At 52.3% G+C, this 17,442-nt stretch overlaps 8 protein-coding genes across 8 annotated transcripts; 3 read left to right on the forward strand and 5 right to left on the reverse strand.

Annotated features, from left to right (window-relative positions):
* Positions 1–11: 11 nt before the first annotated feature.
* BDV17DRAFT_301290 (uncharacterized protein) lies at positions 12–1,109 on the reverse strand (the record flags this gene model as incomplete). Its single annotated transcript, XM_073764222.1, has 2 exons — positions 12–141; positions 208–1,109. The coding sequence occupies 2 exons, from the start codon at positions 1,107–1,109 to the stop codon at positions 12–14; spliced, it is 1,032 nt and encodes a 343-aa protein (XP_073610930.1).
* Positions 1,110–1,715: 606 nt separating this feature from the next.
* On the forward strand, positions 1,716–3,541 carry BDV17DRAFT_301291 (uncharacterized protein; the record flags this gene model as incomplete). Its single annotated transcript, XM_073764223.1, has 3 exons — positions 1,716–2,100; positions 2,170–2,584; positions 2,661–3,541. 3 exons carry the CDS (start codon positions 1,716–1,718, stop codon positions 3,331–3,333), a joined length of 1,473 nt encoding a protein of 490 aa, XP_073610931.1. The 3' UTR covers positions 3,334–3,541.
* Positions 3,542–3,646: 105 nt separating this feature from the next.
* Positions 3,647–4,381, reverse strand: BDV17DRAFT_275418 (uncharacterized protein). The gene is made up of 3 exons (XM_073759210.1): positions 3,884–4,381; positions 3,728–3,818; positions 3,647–3,675 (listed from the first exon to the last, which is right to left on the reverse strand). Exons 1-2 carry the CDS (start codon positions 4,288–4,290, stop codon positions 3,809–3,811), a joined length of 417 nt encoding a protein of 138 aa, XP_073610932.1. The 5' UTR covers positions 4,291–4,381; the 3' UTR covers positions 3,647–3,675; positions 3,728–3,808.
* A 1,625-nt stretch (positions 4,382–6,006) lies between these two features.
* BDV17DRAFT_295727 (cupin domain-containing protein) lies at positions 6,007–6,495 on the reverse strand (the record flags this gene model as incomplete). Its single annotated transcript, XM_073763128.1, has 1 exon — positions 6,007–6,495. One exon carries the CDS (start codon positions 6,493–6,495, stop codon positions 6,007–6,009), a length of 489 nt encoding a protein of 162 aa, XP_073610933.1.
* A 1,133-nt stretch (positions 6,496–7,628) lies between these two features.
* On the forward strand, positions 7,629–9,455 carry BDV17DRAFT_295728 (ankyrin repeat-containing domain protein; the record flags this gene model as incomplete). The annotated part of the gene is made up of 1 exon (XM_073763129.1): positions 7,629–9,455. The coding sequence occupies one exon, from the start codon at positions 7,629–7,631 to the stop codon at positions 9,453–9,455; it is 1,827 nt and encodes a 608-aa protein (XP_073610934.1).
* A 1,086-nt stretch (positions 9,456–10,541) lies between these two features.
* Positions 10,542–12,583, reverse strand: BDV17DRAFT_301293 (major facilitator superfamily domain-containing protein; the record flags this gene model as incomplete). The annotated part of the gene is made up of 7 exons (XM_073764224.1): positions 10,542–10,759; positions 10,852–10,912; positions 10,969–11,084; positions 11,166–11,422; positions 11,500–12,114; positions 12,170–12,254; positions 12,310–12,583. 7 exons carry the CDS (start codon positions 12,581–12,583, stop codon positions 10,542–10,544), a joined length of 1,626 nt encoding a protein of 541 aa, XP_073610935.1.
* A 530-nt stretch (positions 12,584–13,113) lies between these two features.
* BDV17DRAFT_295730 (DUF2264 domain-containing protein) lies at positions 13,114–15,293 on the reverse strand (the record flags this gene model as incomplete). Its single annotated transcript, XM_073763130.1, has 3 exons — positions 13,114–14,420; positions 14,468–14,906; positions 14,955–15,293. 3 exons carry the CDS (start codon positions 15,291–15,293, stop codon positions 13,114–13,116), a joined length of 2,085 nt encoding a protein of 694 aa, XP_073610936.1.
* A 466-nt stretch (positions 15,294–15,759) lies between these two features.
* On the forward strand, positions 15,760–17,379 carry BDV17DRAFT_295731 (Six-hairpin glycosidase-like protein; the record flags this gene model as incomplete). The annotated part of the gene is made up of 1 exon (XM_073763131.1): positions 15,760–17,379. The coding sequence occupies one exon, from the start codon at positions 15,760–15,762 to the stop codon at positions 17,377–17,379; it is 1,620 nt and encodes a 539-aa protein (XP_073610937.1).
* Between the last annotated feature and the right edge of the window lie 63 nt (positions 17,380–17,442).

Consider the following 17,442-nt stretch of genomic DNA (forward strand, 5'->3'; position numbering starts at 1 on the left):
TCACTCCACAATCAAGTAGAGCCCTTCCCCATAGACGCCAGTATCCCACGCACACCCGCCCACTCAAACTCCGCAAGGGTTTCCTCCCACAACTTACACCCCGCCTTCTTACCGTCGCCTGTATACATGATCTTAGGGAAGCTAGGTCCAAGGCAACATTAGCAGCCGCAATCAAAGAACGACTTCAGACCGAGGTAATATACTCACGCATGAACAACCCAATTAGCAACCCACCCCCCATGACTACTTTTCCCCTTCACAGTAACAGCGTCAACATAAGCCCAAGCGCCCGATTTGAGGCTCTTGGCCATCAAGCGCCTAACCGCCGCCATTAACACCCTCATGGGGCCGGACAAGTCACGATCGAGACCGGGGTTATCAACGTACCCTGGGTCCGAGACATTGATGATCACGTCGTCTGCGTCCACGTATTCGGCGAGTTTCGACACGAATAAGAGCAAGAGGAGTTTTGTGGTGCTGTATCGCTCCATGTAGTTGAAGTACTTTTCGTCGTCGAAGGCGGAGAAGAGGACCGACGCTTTGCGCTCGGGAAAGGAGGCGGCGAGGGCGAGACCAGAACCGACGATAGTGAGTCTGCTCGGCTGATTGTGTGGTGGCCGTTTGGTTCTGAGGACGGGTAGGAGGAGGAGTGATAACAGGGCTGTTGAGAGGTAGTTCACGGAGAATGTCTCCTCGTGTTTCGTGTTCTCGTTTGGTTTGAATTTACCCACTACAACGCCGGCATTTAGAACGACCATGTCGATCCGAGAGAGCTCGTTGCATTGGTTCGCGAATGCCTGGATGGAATCGTAGTCGAGCATGTCAAGGAACCAACATTCAATCTTCGCGTTTGGGTATTGGTCTTGCAGCTTAGATGCTGCACCGTTGCCCTTGGTCTGATTTCGGACGGTTATGATAAGGTGCGAGAGCTTCTGGGAAAGTAGTATTGCGGCGCATTCATAACCTAGGCCTGTGTAGCCGCCTGTTATAATTGCAGTTTGGCCACTTAGGTCTAGGCTGCGGGGTGGTGGTGTCCGTGCTGTGATCATGGACTTTATAAAGTAACTAGCGAAGGATCCTGCTGGACCTATAGCAAGTGAGGTGGTCATGATGGTGAACAAATATCTTTGGGTTGGTGTTTGAAAGAGGTTGGTAGGAGGTCAACTATATATGTTGTTGTTGACGCCGTTCCAAATAGCTTTCGACCTCGCAAGATTTGACGTCGGATGATCATCGCTTTTGGTATAGTAATCACGGAGATACGAATATCTCTCCGTGCTTGTCTCGAAGAGCTCAGTCAAACAACGATTTGTAATGCCTCGCGTGGACCTGTATAGAATGCTTGCCGTCCGAATCTGGAAAACAATCTGGCGAGTCTAAAGGCGCTACTGTGATTGATGATTCGGCTAGAGACAATGTCCGTTGCGCAAAGCATGACCATTGGCTACGTTGACCGGGGCTGTTGAAGCTAGACCGAAGATAGCAAATAATCTGGTGGGTCCGCCAAGGTCCAGGCTTCCAACGGCTGACTGTCCTCTCCTCTGCGCAGCCCCCGGCATTTCGTGCATCTTCGAACCTCAGACATCCTCAGGTCATACCAGGGACAATTTTTCAATCCCCCGATGTCTATCTCCCGGTAGCACCGACTCTCACGGAGATTGAGCACGTAATATCCGCTGGTCGAGCACATACACTCAAACAAACAAAGGTCCACCATGGCCGCCGCCATTCAACGTCTAGAGCCCCCGCCAGGCTTTGTCTTCGTTTCCGTAACTGGTACAGGAAAGCCCCGGTCCGCGGACAGCAAGGTTATTCGGAGTCACTGTATGCGCGGCAAGAACAGGCGCATTGGGTTACCCCGACGATTAGCTACTCCCGGCCGTGCGACGGCTGTACATCACGGGAATAAACCCCAAGCTAGCTCGTCATCGTTGCATTATACAGATAAACAGATAGGGTATGGAAATGAAGAAGAACGCAAAGACCAAGGCCGTATCTCGAAACCAACGCGCCTTACGACCCTCCGCCGACCCTCTGATCTCTCGGCGCTTGAATTCGCATTCGAGATGAGCAACGAGAACAAGGCCCTGATAATAGACTGTACATCCACTCCCGCCTTTTCTACCTCCAATTCCGTTCTACTCCATTCCGCTAACAATGACCTCACAGTCCTCCAATACTTCACCTCCGCAATGTACCCAATCGAGCTATTCCTCGACTACGACGTCACAACTTGCGACTGGGCAAACTGGCTCTTCACAGACACCGTCTACCTCCAATGCTCATTATTCATGGCGTCGACAATGCACGACCTAACGTTAAACAAAAGCATCAGCACAAAGACATACAGTAATCTGCGCGAGACGATCATTGCCCTGAATAAGCGGCTGTCGACCTCGGATCAGGAGGTCGCGCTGTCTGACTCGACCCTTGCGGTTGTGATTACTCTTACCATGTTTTGCTGTATGATTAGTGATCATGGTGGGGCGAGGGCGCATGCTAAGGGGTTGAAGATGATGGTTAAACTTCGGGGTGGGATGCAGGGGGTTATGAGGAACCGGAAGTTGTATTTGAAGTTGGGACGGTGAGTGCCTAAACCCTGTTACGGCGGTTGCGATGTTAAAGCCGACTGATATCTTGGCTCGTTGTGCTGTCTTCAGAGTCGACCTCATCTACGCCCTGAACACAGGCTCGCAGGGCCTTCTCTGCACTTATCCGGTCCCTTTCACCCCGGCGTTCCATAATCTCAATATCCTCGGACAGTCTAATGATATCGAGCTCTTCCGTAGGGCTTCAATCTATGATACCATTGATCCCCGCATCCTCAGTATCTTCCGCGAAATGCAGCATTATACCGCCCTAGTCAATGCCGCGCACGCCACCGGCCAGCGGCGCCGAATAGAAGAGTTCCATACTGCCATCTCGTCATTCCAGTATCGGCTCTTACAGCTACAGGGCTCGGTGCAGGATAAGGTCTCGGAATGTCTGAGGCTCGCTTTACTGGCATTCCTGATCACAACGTTTCAGTTCCCGGGGATGAGGGCGAGGTATCCTTATCTGGCGGATTGTTTGCGGCAGGCTTGTCGTGCTTTGGCCTCCCTGGGCGCAATGACTCAAGGGTCTACGGAGATCACGAAATGGATTTTGATCGTGGGTGGGATCTCAGTTCACGATATTCAAACAGAGGACTGGATGAGAGAAATGTGGAAGGCGCATAGTGACGACGCGGGATGGGAAACCGTGAGGGCAGGGCTTAAACATATCCTGTGGGTCGATACCTTTCAAGACAGAATTGGGAAGATTACATTTGAGGACTTGAATAAAGTGAGTTGAATACCCCCGTATGTCTCTATGCTATATGTCTCAGCCTGCAACGGACCCAGTCCGAATGGGGGTGGGCGAATGCGCCATGACCCTCCTCAATGACTGAACTGTACTCATAGCTTGCTTGCCCAAGGGGGCTCCTCCGGTAATTCTCTAATGAACGCGGCAACGCCGTCCGGGTTTGAGAGAAATGGCGAGTGGCTGGTCGTCAAGCAGGTAGTGCGATGAATGCCAGTTGCTTCGACAACCTGCTTCTGGCGTTGTCTGGGGAATGCACGGTCGTCCTCACAGTAGATATAAGCCGCAGGAATGTCTTTTTACGCTTCGTAGACTAAGGGCTCGTAGCTGGTGCTTTGCTTCGTCAGTAAATGTGTAGATTTGAAGAATACCTCAGAGGACATACGGGCTGTAATGGGTTCGCGGCAACCGGCAAGTTCTGGAGACACATCATGGTAAAGGGATTCTTCAGGCTCGGAAATAGTCATCAACACATCCTAGGAAGCCTCGTAAGAAATAGACTTATACTACTGCAAACGCCGTAAAGAACAGGTTATCTCACCCCCAAATTTTGAAGCACAATCCACGACCAACCCTCCTCTCTTGAACTGCCGTTTTTGTACCGCTATGTAGACTAGCTGAGTCACGCCACCGACGAGATTCAATGTGCGATGCTTTCTGCCGAGCCCAGCCACAGCGTCTGTTACCGCAGAACCGCTGTACGAATGGCATACCACCTGTGACCTCCTGACCTAGCTCAATGAGACCGGAGACCACCTTTCGAATGACGGCGACGTCGTCACCATATTTCACGGGGCTGGTTGCGCCGATGGAGGGAAGGTGCATGCACGCAAGTGGTGAGTAGCCTGCGGCGTAAAGGGTAGGGAGCAGGAGGTCATAGGCTGCTGTTGTACGCCGTCCGCCTGCGACGAAGACGATTGTGGGCTTGGATGGCTGCATAAGAGCCATGCTGAGGCGGAAGTGGTGAGGTTGGGGGTTCGGCTGAGCAAGGATGCGGGGTATGTCAGTCTTCCATATTATCTCACGAGTGGGCTGATAGCACAATGGCAATGTCCGTACCTTCCTTCTTCTCGCCTCTTCTGTCGTGAGTTGTTCCTAGTCAAAATGAAAAGAGGAAGCCGAGCGCAAAGTCGACGGGTGTGAGGTAACAGGTCGTTCCAGTCTCGGGTAAGGTTGTTTAATTTTGACCCTAGGAGCCCGCGCAGAAGAGCATGATCTTCGAAGAGCCTCCACGAACAGGGACATGTCACTGGACATTGTTGTGTTGTATTTCTTTGTTCAGTGATATTTACTTTTGCGAGACAAAGAAGCTGAGGGCTGGTCTGTGCGAGAGACCTGGTCCGGTGTTTCCATTGGTTCGGAAGAGATTTTGGTTCAGTTGAGTGAAGAGCCAGGGTTAGGGAGGCTGTTTGCATTCACAGGCTTAGTGACTGGAGTGTGTTGGTCCTCGTGGGGAAAGGCACATGCCCTTATGCAAACATCGCCTGGCTATTGATGTGAGAGAGAAGTGACCAAAGTTGGATTCTGGCTGCTATGGCTTGTGGACTCGTCCCGGTTAGAAGCATTTTTCTATTAAAATCCATGTGCCTCGCTGGGAGATATGGCCCGTAATAGTGGCATATTGGCATATTGAACTTCGGCCAATTCTTCCGGTCAAACTCGAACACTCACAAGCTAGTCCCATCGGATCCATAGCCCGCGCGAGACTGATCACACAAGCCCACAGTTTCCCTTTAGCTTAGCGACATGAATGTCCTTGCACTGTGGATACAACCTAGGTATTTGTCACACAAGAGCCCGTGGAGGTTCTGCTCCCCGACGATCACCCGCTGGCAATGAAATACATCTGTGCAATCCTGCATCACCGACACAACATCCTGCCCACCCCGGTGCCTGCCCAGGGAATTTTCGAAGTTGTCATTTGTAATCGATTTCTGGCTACGTCCTCTTCCCGAACACGCCCATGAGCTTATGCTACTTACCGCGGCTGCGTATCTCTTCCAGCGGGCAGAAGCATTCAGAAGCCTAACCAAAGAGTTGATATTGAAGTACAATGGTTCATATATTCCTTTGTGGACGGTTAGAATAGAACCAATGATGAGCTGGAAAGTTTTGTGCGAGTACCGTCTGAAACAGTCATTTGCTCAAAAACGTAAATCTCTGACCGGCTATTACAGGTCTCCTTGAAGAATAACGGAACTCCGTGAGACTCGAACTGGGAGACAAACTTACTGCTGCGACGAAATGTATCATGTGTGGACGAAGATGCGTTTTGGTCCAGCGGATACTTATCTGCATATTTGCAATCGCTCGAAGACCACTCATCACTTTGCCCAGGCTGCCCCTGGGTCTAGCACACCAGGAAGATATTCCTTGACGCCCACAGGAGCCTAAGCAATATGCATCGCTGAGTATGGGAGAACCGAATCCAAATTGAGCAACCTAGTTTCTGTTGGAACAATGTTTTCCAGAATGACAGGGAACTAACAAGCGCAAGGAGTAGCAATTCCTATGAGATATAACAACCGCAATTTCACCAGGATAGATATTACCACGTCGACAAACAATACCCTCCTGTGCTACCGCAAAGGCCCCCAAGAACACCATATCCGCGACCCTTGCCGTCAGGCCAGAATAGTACCCGAAGTCTCTCGTGCTACCCACTCACTCCCTTCCCTCCCTATACTCCTCCAAACTAACCTCCCGCGCCCACCTCGTCTCCCCAAGGCCAACTGCCAAATGCGTGAGCAAACTCCCCTCGTCCGCTCCATGCCAATGCGTCGTCCCGGGCGGAGCCCAAATCACATCCCCCGCTTCAAGTCGTCTTGGCACTCCACCAAGATCAGCTATCCACCCGTGGCCCGCCGTGACGTGGAGCAGTTGTCCTTCCTCGTGCGTGTGCCAGTATGTTCGGGACGAGGGAGTGAATGTTACAAACGCGGATGAGGCGTGCTCGACGGATTGGATTGGGTTTTGGTAGACTTTGCCGGTGAATGTTGTGTTGCTGATTGTGGTGTTTAGGGCGGAGGGGGATAAGACTATGGACTTGGACACGGGCGGCGGTGTGTTCTGATAGGCAGTGAAGGCTGAAGCGGAAGGGGAATTCCATATAGCGAGCAAAGTGAAAGAGAGAAAAAGAAGTTTGAGAATCATGGTGAGGTTGTGTATCAGTTAAGTCTCGTCTTGGTGTATGCTCAGAATGTTGAATGGACTGGTAGAGCGTTTGAAATTACTCGAGGGATACTCGTACCGGGGGTCTTTTCTAGATCAAACACAGAATGAGCCAAGACAGACTGCCAGGGTCTAATGGAGGATCTTCATGACGGGTATGCAGCTTGCTTATTCTTATTCCTTACCATCTCCACAATTTTGCTCCTATTCATGTTTCCCAATCTTGCGTAATCCTCCCCTTGCTCGATTGTCGTCATACCCGGGGTATTACCAATGCTCTGGCCAAGCAGTGGTCTCCGCTATACATCGTTCCGGCCAGTCATCGTTCTCTATTTGGATAATACACTTGCAGTCCTAGGGCTTGGCCTTGCTTTCCTTCCTCGGGGGACCTTGAGCCAAGACCATGCAATTGCGCAACCCTTTCGACCATGACACCTCCAGCGCGGGCTATTGGTGCTACGAAAAAACAGGGCGGCCATTGCGCTACGAGCTGGCAACAAGGCCCAAACGCTCAGCACTATGAGTAGATCCTATTTCCTTCCTCACATTCTAGTTGTGTGAAGGGAAGAGTGTGTGAGCGGGGCGCGGGGTATGCGATGTCGATGCTTGGCGCCATTGTGCAACAACAGGGGAATAAGTCGATAACAGCAGATAAACTGAATGGAGAGATAAGAGGGCTGGGGGTTTATCTCCATATAAGAAGCCTTCGAAGGATAATTCCAGCTCACCTCTGTGCCAGACAGTCCATGCCTGCTGAGTCTTCAGACCCATACTCAAACGTTGTCCCTCAAACTCTACCGATGATGCCCAACTTGTATGCACACAGTTCGGTCTTCGGTGCTTGGCAGGGGGCTGTGGGGGTTGGGGCGCGAAGGTCGGCAGAAAGGAGGCTCAGGATGGGAAGATTCCAGGGCTCCGAAACCTGCGGAGAGTTTGACATGAAGCCGCAAAAGATTCCTCTCTTCAAGAATGATATTTGAACAGTCAGCAGGGTAGCCTGAAATAGGCAGAGACTGTGGCTGTGAGACTCGAGGCTGACTGACTTGGGTGGTGTTTCAGCCCCATTGTCTCCATCCCCCCCTCTGCCTAATCCGCAATCAGACCAGCGCAACGCCATGGGCTCCATACTACGTCCTCCCAACGAGCTACTCCTTGAGGTCGGTATTGTTAGTGGAACTCAAGAACTGGGGAGACTAACGTGCACCTGCCGGCGACTGAACCGTCTACTCAATGTGCATCTGTACCGTCGTGGCCTGGAAATCGACCCGCCCGCTCTTTTCCGCGCCGCCGAGACGAGCAACGAGGCAGCTGCAAATCGAGTCCTGGAGCATACCAAGCCTTCGTCCCGGGGTCTATATGATGCCCTTGCCAAGGCATCAGAGAAGGGTGATGAGACCATAGTGCGGCTACTCATCGCTCACGGTGCTCCAGCAGGGAACAACCCAAGAGGTGCTGACGAGACCCCCTTGTATTTCGCGGCCATCAATCGCCATCTTTCTGTCGTGCAACAGCTTCTCGCGGCCGGTGCTAGTCCTTCCATTTTTCACGGACACGTTGTGAGTACTATCATTGTGCGCTGCACGAAGGTGGACCATCCCTCCGGCGACGCTCCCAGTGCTGTCGATGGCGAAGAGTCATTCGACCCGCGAATACTCAGGCTTTTGGTGGAACACGGGTTGGAAGTTGGTGTTAATCCCGCAATTGTGCGCCGCGCAATCCGGGCGCGCTGTTCTCTTTCCGTTATCGGGCTCCTTCTTGAGCTTGGGCTAAACCCTGCATATCCTGGGTACCCCGTAACACTCCTGCGCCTTGTTCTTCGTAGGGTGTCTCGGCTAGCCGATAAACATTGTGCTATCTTCATCAGAAAATGTGCTGAGCACGGCGCTGATGTGAACCATCCTGGTCATCAGACTCTATTGCATATGGCGGCCATGCGCGGGATGCCTGCATCAACTCGGGCGTTGATTGACGCCGGGGCTGTCGTCGACGCTCGCAGTCGTAGAGGAGTTACCCCGTTGCATTCGGCTCCAGGGAACGGTGCCCATGATGATGTGGATGTCCTTCGGGCCCTGCTAGACGGTGGCGCGGACCTGGCTGCTGGGGGCGACGAGGGAAAGCAACATGCCCTCATGCGCGTCATAAATCAGAACAATCAACCCTGTATGAGATTGCTTTTGGATGAAGGGCTTCGCCTAGCTCCGTCAGTTTCTCCATCAGAGTTGATACTGGCTGCTGCGTACCTGAACGATATCTCCGCGGTACAGCGGCTTCTCGGCGAGCATGGAGACGCAGACATACTGGGTGCTAGGGACAAGGACGAAAACAATGCGCTCATGGTTGCGGCGCGCTTTCGGTGCGACGAAGTCTTGAAATTATTACTGCCGCACAGTAACGGAGTCGATACCTCTCGGAACAAGGACGGGGACTCGAGCCTTCACTTGGCCTTGTACAGTGGCAAGGAGTCGACAGCCAGGCTTCTAATGCAGTATACCAGCGATGTCAATATGCGGAATTCCTCCTACGCGACGCCGCTCGCCATCGCCGTGCAATTCCAGTCCGCGACTATTGTGCGAGAGCTGATCGACCGTGGTGGAGACATTGCCTGTATCGACTTCAAGAAACAGTCCTTGCTGCATCACGCAGTGAGAAGAGGGGATGAGGCCATCGCCTCAGTATTACTTGAGTATAACAGTCCTCGCACACTCGAGAACTACGCAGCGCAAACACCACTCTCAGTCGGCGTCCGCGCCCAGCGCGCGGGGATCGTACGGCTATCGCTGGATAATGGGGCATCGGTCGACGAGCGTGACGGGGAGGGGCACACCCTTCTAATGAATGCAGTCTTGGCGGGATCACTGAAGATGGCAAAAGTGCTGATCGATGCGGGAGCCGATATTGAAGCGAAGAGCAAGAACGCTATGGGCAGCATAGGACAGCATTAGACATGGCCACGAATCACCCCGAGCCTGAAATCGCGCAGTATTTGGTCGGTCACAGCCATGGAAAACTAATGCCAGACACCGGCGAGATGGTTCTTGGCCGTGCAATCCAGCGGCGGTGGCCGAGCGTTGCAGTTACTCTACTGAGGAGGTACGGGGTTGGCATCGAGATTGGCGCGACGCTGCCATACCGCATCAAGCAAAGAGCTCTAGCCTGGGCAGCTTGCTTGGGGTACGTAGATGTTGTTGTCGAGCTTCTTTTCTTAGACTGGGGGCAAATGTCCACCATCGGGACCCATCGGCACGTTCCGTCTTCGCCTGCGCGGCACAAGGAGGGCACATTAATGTTGTCCAGACTGTCGCCCATCGAGTCAAGCTACCCCCGGGAATGAAATGGCCGGCTGTGGGCCAAGTAACGTCATGCTTGATATCGCGGATGCTCAAGGCGATATTCAGGATGCCCAACCAGATACACCGCTGCTCGTTTCTGCGTCACAGGGCCATATTGAGATTGTGGAATCCCTGACTATTCGTGGAGGCGATCGGCATAATATAAACAAGTTTGTGCTGAGTGCGGTCGATGCAGCGGCACGAGAGAACGATATTCTGATAGTCTTGTGGTTAGTACGTCGAGGGGTACCCAGTTGAATGACCGAGCAGGAACCCATCCGTATCCTGAGGATTGGGCCTCGGGATTGCGGAATCCTGGATAGCGGAGGACGCTTGCCTAATGGTCAAGAAAGCTTCCAAGTGGGCAAGGTGGAATGGAAATGGAATATTTCAAAATGGCAAGGCTCCAGTTGCTGCAGTGTTGAGACGGTTGGTTGCTCTTTTCTCGTCTCGGCATCTATAAACCAAGGGTAGAAACAGGCCTTGCCTTTCTCGCCAACAGGGCAACTAGCATAATCTCAACAAGATACGTTCGAGTCCAGCATTAATGGCTCCGTTGAAATATCAGACCCAGAAATCGATTCATCGACGAACCCGAATGCCAGGGGTGCAAGAGCCTGTACATTCCTGCCTAAGAAAGCGCACATCAAAGTAGACAATATCCCATAAACCAAACCGTATCACAAACCCAGAGAATCACTAATTCTTTGTCCTCTCACCCGAAAACTCCACGTGCTCCAAGCCCTCGCCCTTCTCATCCTTAACATCCTTACTCTCCTCCTTAACAGCATACTCGCCACTCTCGTACTTCCCAGCCTTGACGTCCTTCCTCCATAGGAACTGGCCCACCATGAAGAGCGTCCACCAGCAGATGACGAAGACTGTGTTGACGGTGTATCCTTTTCGCCATTTCGGTGCTAACGGGAAAAAAAGAGTGTTAGATATGTCCGGGATAGGAGGGAGAGGAGAGTAGGTAGGGAAGGGAAGGCAAAACTGGGGGAGATCGTACCTTCGACGACTGGGAAGACGGTGATGGGGTAGAAGCTGAAGAAGACCCAGCCGAATGTCATCTGCAAATTTCATCAGTATGGGGTTCAGGGGGCATGGGTAATATAGGAAATTGTACCATCGCCCCGGACGTAAACGCCCTCGCCTCCGAATCATCCCTCATAACCATATTCACCCAAGGAAACAGAATCGGCGTTACGCATGATGTGAATCCAAGCAGGTAGTACGCGGTAACTGATATGGTAATATAGTCAGCACCCATCCATCCACGCCATCACATAATAAAAACAGAGAGATAAGAATGGGGAAACTTACACTTCAACCCCGTGGGAATATCCCAAGCAAGCAAACAAACATTCGAAAACAGCAACACCGTCGCAACAACCGACATGACCGCCCAGAACGGATAAACCATAACCAGGGATGTCGCGAGGATACCCGCAAAGACAGAAACGGCCTGCACGCCTGTCGGGATCATGTTGATCTGCGAGATTGTCCAGGTCCCATTCGTATCGGCTTCATCCTTTAGCCAGAGGATCATCTGGCCTGCGACGTAGGAGGTGCATTGGAAGCTGAACAGGACACGAACCGTTAGCCATGTAGCCCCGGGACTTGGAGACACAGGGTAAGGTAGCCGGGGTCAACCCACAAAATATAAGTAAAAACAGCGACATAAAAATGCCAATGGGTAAAAACCCTCTTGAGCATGCGCTTCCCAATCTTCCGACTATCCCTAACCCCCTCATTCCTCATCCTCTCAACACAAAGCCTATGATCCCGTTCCGTAAGCCACCAAACCTTCCTCCCACTCGGCAACCCCGGAAAAAAGAAGAAGCTCCCCAGCGCAATAGGTAAACTGATACACCCGTCGATAATAAAAAGCCACCGCCACCCGGCCATCCCATGCACTCCGTCGAGCGTCTCGTGCGCAGCGGCTTGCAAGTACCCGCCGATAAAGGAACCAAGGTTAGACGAGACGAACCACACCCCGGCGCGCTTGAAGAGCTCGTCGCCGCGGTACCACGAGGAAAGGATGTACATTGTTCCCGACGACACGGGGGTCTCGAGAACGCCGAGGAGGAAGCGGAGCCCGTAGATGTCGTTGACATTGCGGAGGCGGCATTGCGCGAATGTTATGACGGACCAGCAGACTTCCATTGTTGGGAGGAAGTAGCGTGCGAATTGGGGGCGCGACATTATCATCATAGAGGGGATTTCGAAGATCATGTACCCGATGTTGTAGAATGTGCCGAAGAGGGAGTACCTAGGAAATCCAATCAGTCAGTCTATTGTCAGCAGGGGAATGGGAATAGGCATACTCATTGCCGTAAAGCTCCAAATCCTCTTTCATACCAGACGAGTAAGCATTATTGATATTGACCTGATCGAGCCACTTGATGAAATCTGCCCTCCTTATTAGCTGATTCTCACCCCCAATACCCTCGAAATGTGGACCTACAAGCAAGACAACAAAGCGGCAACAGCACACAATCCAACTTAAACAGCAACTTCCTCTCCTGCTTCGAATAGTGACTCGGATACCAATCGAAGAGGTAAAGCCAGGCCACCCACAGCGAGCGCGGCTTGGGCCTGTTCGCTGAACTCGGCGCAGCTTCAGCTGTATCCTTTTCGGCGTCAAGGACTTTGCTCTCCTCGAAGGTTGCTGGGTTTTGCGCATCCACGGCCATGGGTTGGTCGAGGCTGGTTTTGCCTTTGACGACCTGGTCAGTCATTGTGCTGCCTCTCTTTCCCTCTCTTAGGAGTCGGGGTATGGAGTGTAGGGATAGTCGGCTGAGAAAGGCGTTATCGTCGCCGTAACCATGTTTATATAGACCCGCCCGTCAGGGTTATAGTGTAGGGCTGTGATTGGATCACACCACCCGCATCCCCAGGGTCTGCCATCACGGAATGCGGGGTTTCTGGAGAAGTGCAGTGGACCCTCTGTTCGGAGGAATTGCCGTGGGCTGCGGACGATCTCACTCCGGCGAATGGGCCCTCTTGGTCGATCGAAGAGCGGAAGGGTTGCATGCTGAATTTGACCGGTCTTGGTGAGTATAGCCGACTGGAGGTCAGAGATGTGGGATATGGAGCTTATCGCATAATGCAGTGCACTTACTTTGTCCTGTTTCCTTAATCTCGCAGTATGGGCGAAATAAACTGAGCATCAACCACAGTGGGGAGTCAGGACATTTTCACATCGACGATGTTCAACTTATGTTTCATAATCGCCAGCGTATTATAATACTTTAAGAGTGTAGGCCCTTTATTTGACAGTAATCTCTACATTGTCGCAAACTAGCTCAATAGACAGCTGCGGTCTCGTCAGCCACATGTTATGTACCGTCTGATGCCCTAGCCCTGCACTTGCCGAAACCGCAAACACCCCCGAGACAAGCCAGATCTCGTCCATGCTGCCCCCCTCTTCATTTTCAGTATCAGAGGGCCTATGGAATATGCCGTGTTCTACGCAGGGTATGAACGTCCTGGCGGCCATGAGATTGGTGTTTGGGTCCGCGCGTAGACAAAAAGATCTACTCCCAATTTTCGCCTCTGGATCGTTTCCCTCGATCTTTGATTGCTTGGTCATGTCCAGTATCCCAGTAGCCCCAGCGCGAGATTTAATGAATGAGCCATGGTGTTTGGCACAGTATCCCTTGACAGAACCGCAGCTGGACTGTACCTCGGGAATCAGACCGCCGCAAGTGGTCTCCCCGTCTATGGCGAATCCGGCGTCAATCAATTGAATGCCATCTGGAAATAAATGCTGCGCGTTTATCAAGCTTGTCTTGATTTTGTGGACGCGCAAATGCCATCCGGGGTATTTCTCGACCAGTGGAATGAGCGTCGTCGTAATCGTCCAGTCGATGTGCCTCCACGGTCTCCATATACTGGATAGCCCAGGCACTGTGTCCGCACTGAGCTTCGATACCTGAACTTCGACAATTTCTTCGTTGACTGGCTCGCTTCTGACCTTCCAAGTGTCCCCGCCGTCGCCGCTCACAATTAGCGTGCTATCCGCCGCCATCTGCTCAAACAGAGGACCACATGGCACACTAAAGCCAAACGCGGACGAGTATGCAAACTTTCCGTATTTCGCCTCGCGAGCCTTGTGTGCTTTTTTTGTCATCTGGCCAGCAGACAGAAGAAAATGGTGTTCCGGGCTGTTGCATAGTATATGTCGAGGTGGCCAAACACATGCTATCTCACGCAGCGAAGATCCCAACATTGAAACAGAAGGGTGAGGTAGCTCTGGGACACTCCAGAACCGATGGGCCTTTGGTAGCATCAAGAGAACAAAAGTCTTCAGACACCAATACGACGATTGCGGTGAGTTGTAGTTCTCGCTCATGTACATGTTCGGGTACGTATAACCGATGTTCAGCGTGCCATCAATGTTGAAGATGTCTGGATGCGCCGACCACCAGCGCAAGTGGCGGAGGATCAACCCTTTTACAGCGCCGAGATTGCTCAAAGGTTCAGGCAGTTCGACGTTTGCGCAGACTGCGGCAGACCAGAAACCTGCAAAAGCGAACCGATATGTCATGCTGCGACCAAAGGGAATGGCAGCTCCTGAAATATATCAGCTAGCCCAATCGAACAGCCTGGAAAGAACATACCGTCAGGGCCAAAGTACCGCCAGAATACTGACGCAAAATCCCTGGCTGACTGGCGATATTTCTCTGTCCTGGGACCATTGTCACCAGCAAAACGGACATACAGCAATTGCGCGAACTGGATGGCGAAGCTCCCCGAATAATAATCTGCCTGCTTACGCTCATCGCCCCAGGGGCCGTCGCTTGACCAGCCCTCGCCAATGTCAAATGTATCAAGCTTATTCAAGTCGGCCGCAATCTGATCTTCGAGTTCCTCGCGCGGTTGGCCCAGCGATTTGATGAGGGCAAGATTGACAAACACCCGAAACCAGAGCCAATTGTTCTGGGGCATCTTGTGATCATTGATCTGACTGAGCCAGTTGATGAGATTCCGTCTTGCGGAATCACTCAATGCTCCTAGAAACACCTCTGGCGCTGCAAGAAGGGCGATCGCAATCGATTCCTGATCTGGGTTCAGCTATGCCATCGATCAATATCTGGTTGCGTATACCTGCTCGACCATTCTCTGATCAAAGTCGCCCAAGTCGCCCCAGTATTCCCGCCGATCTGGGTCCGCTCCAGCCTGAAGTCCGTATACCCATCTGTCAAGGTGAAGGCGTTTGTTGGCGGTTTCACCGAACAGAAACGGGACAGCCCATAGCGGACGAGCGAATCCTTCCAACTGCGCTGCGGCTTCATCGAAGCCAGCTGCAGTCGCGACAGGAACTTTTATCCTGGCTCTGGACTTGCTTCGGTACGGTTCGAGTGCGGAGAGAAGCGCAGTTGCCGCTTGAACAAGGTCGGAACGCGTTTTGAACGGGTTGTTGGAGAAGCCTGACAGTGGCGGCATCGTGGTGGTGACAGGTGATCTAGCTGAGCAAGTTTGCCAACTCTTGGTGTCAATGTCAACTGCCGGTCGCAGAGAATACGTATGACGGCATGAATGTCAACAAGGGCAGTCGGCAAGCGGGGCAGTTACAACCGAGCGCAACTGCCTGCAGAGTACGATCAGTGGTGGAACTTGCCACGGTTGCCGGAGGGTTGACGGTGGAGTTCGGGGGATTGGCATCGGTTCTCCATGTATGATGCATTCTCTCTGCTTGTCAAGGCCTTGAAACCTAAGATGCCCAAATATAACCACATGAAGGACGTGGCGTATGCACTATTAGTTTTCAAGCCATCGCAAACTTCCCTATCAGCCACCTGATATGCGCCAGGAGGAAGCACCGAACTTCAATGCCACTCTTTAGGGCGACCAGCACCAAACTTTCAGCTCCATATTTCCTGTCTCTCCAGCGACCTCTCAGTTAGCCAGCATGGCCGACCCATCGCCCTCGCAGACACCAAGTACCTCTTCCTCTCCCGACGTTCTATCGCCGCTTCCGAAGAAACGAAAGGCAGAAAGCATCAGTTCCCTTTCTGAAGGCCAACCAGACCAGGAATTTCTGTCGGGCCTGCCCCCTAAGCAGCATGGTATTAAATACAACATCGCGGAACTGTTCGAGGAGAATATTGTCGCGAAGATTGTCCGAACGGCATCCACGTCCATGAACGTTCCTACTGTATTCACGAAACCAACAGGAGTACCACTTGGCTATCCAGAGACTGTCCCCCAATCAGGCCCAAATGCGGGCAGTTACGAATTTCGAGACCCGGAGTTCTGGACCTGTGGCTTCTTTCCCGGAAGTATTTACGCGCTTCTGGAGAGGTCCATCAAATTTCCTCAGCAGATCCCCATTACATCCAGCATGCGCGGTTCGGCAGCCGACCCAAAGGTCCAGGAAGTACGGTCCCACCTTCGGTCGCTGGGTAAAGCCTGGTCAAGGTCGTTACATAGCATGGCCTTTCGGACAGATACGCATGACATCGGCTTCATCGTCATGCCGGTCTTGAAGCGAGACTGGGAATTATTCGGCACCGAGCAGAGCCTTCGGTCTATCACTCAAGCTGCTCGAAGCTTGGCAACTCGCTATGTCGTGACGGCTGGCGCGATCAGGAGCTGGGATTGCCTTGTGAAGAAAGAAATCACAGTTACGGATCTCACAGAGAATGTGCTTGTGATAATCGACAGTTTGTGCAACTTGGATCTACTCTTTTACGCTTCAGCCCACACGGGCGATGAGTCCCTGGCTGCGATAGCAGTCGACCATGCGCGCACCTTACTCACTACACATCTCCGCCCAGAATATGGCATAACGGTGCCAAAGAGCGGGTACCAAGGACAACTATATTCCACATGTCACGTCGCCAATATTGACCCTTCCTCCGGCACATTGAAATGGCGCTGGACGGCTCAAGGATATAGTAACGAATCGACCTGGGCCCGCGGCCAAGCGTGGGCAATCCTCGGGTACGCTCAAACATACATGTGGACCAAGGACACGATATTTCTAGATACTGCATGCGGCTGCGCGGAGTACTTCCTGCACAGACTCGCCATCTCGCCGTCGTGCGTTGAAATTGATACGGATGCCCCTCTTGACCAGGCTTTCCTCATGAACGGTAATGAGAGGCGCAAAGCAAAAGGTCGCCATGTTCCACTATGGGATTTCGATGCACCTGTCGACCCTGCAGATCCCCTTCGGGATTCTTCAGCCGGGGTAATCGCTGCCAACGGAATGGTAATCCTATTCCAAGCACTCATGAGCCGCCGCCGGGATAAACTGGCTAGGCGATTCCTCGATGCTGCAGTTGAAATCGTGCAGGATACACTTGATCTCTGCCTAGCCACGGAGAAGGCTCACTTGACCAACGATGGAAAGACAATCACCGTCGAAGACGATACCTCGTTCTCAACCTTCGATTCGATCCTGAAGAACGGCACAGCGAATAACAATGAACATGCGCGCCGGCGCTACGCCAATCATGGTCTAGTTTATGGCGATTACTACCTTATAGAGTTCGGCAATCGGTTGCTTGAGTTGGGTCTTGTATAGAGCATATCTACTTCACGGAATTTGAATGTACCTATGCTGCACTTTCCACTCTTTCGTAGGAAA

This window comes from Aspergillus undulatus (genome assembly GCF_047715775.1).
Source record: "Aspergillus undulatus strain CBS 261.88 unplaced genomic scaffold BDV17scaffold_74, whole genome shotgun sequence".
NCBI classification, from domain to species: Eukaryota; Fungi; Ascomycota; class Eurotiomycetes; order Eurotiales; family Aspergillaceae; genus Aspergillus; species Aspergillus undulatus.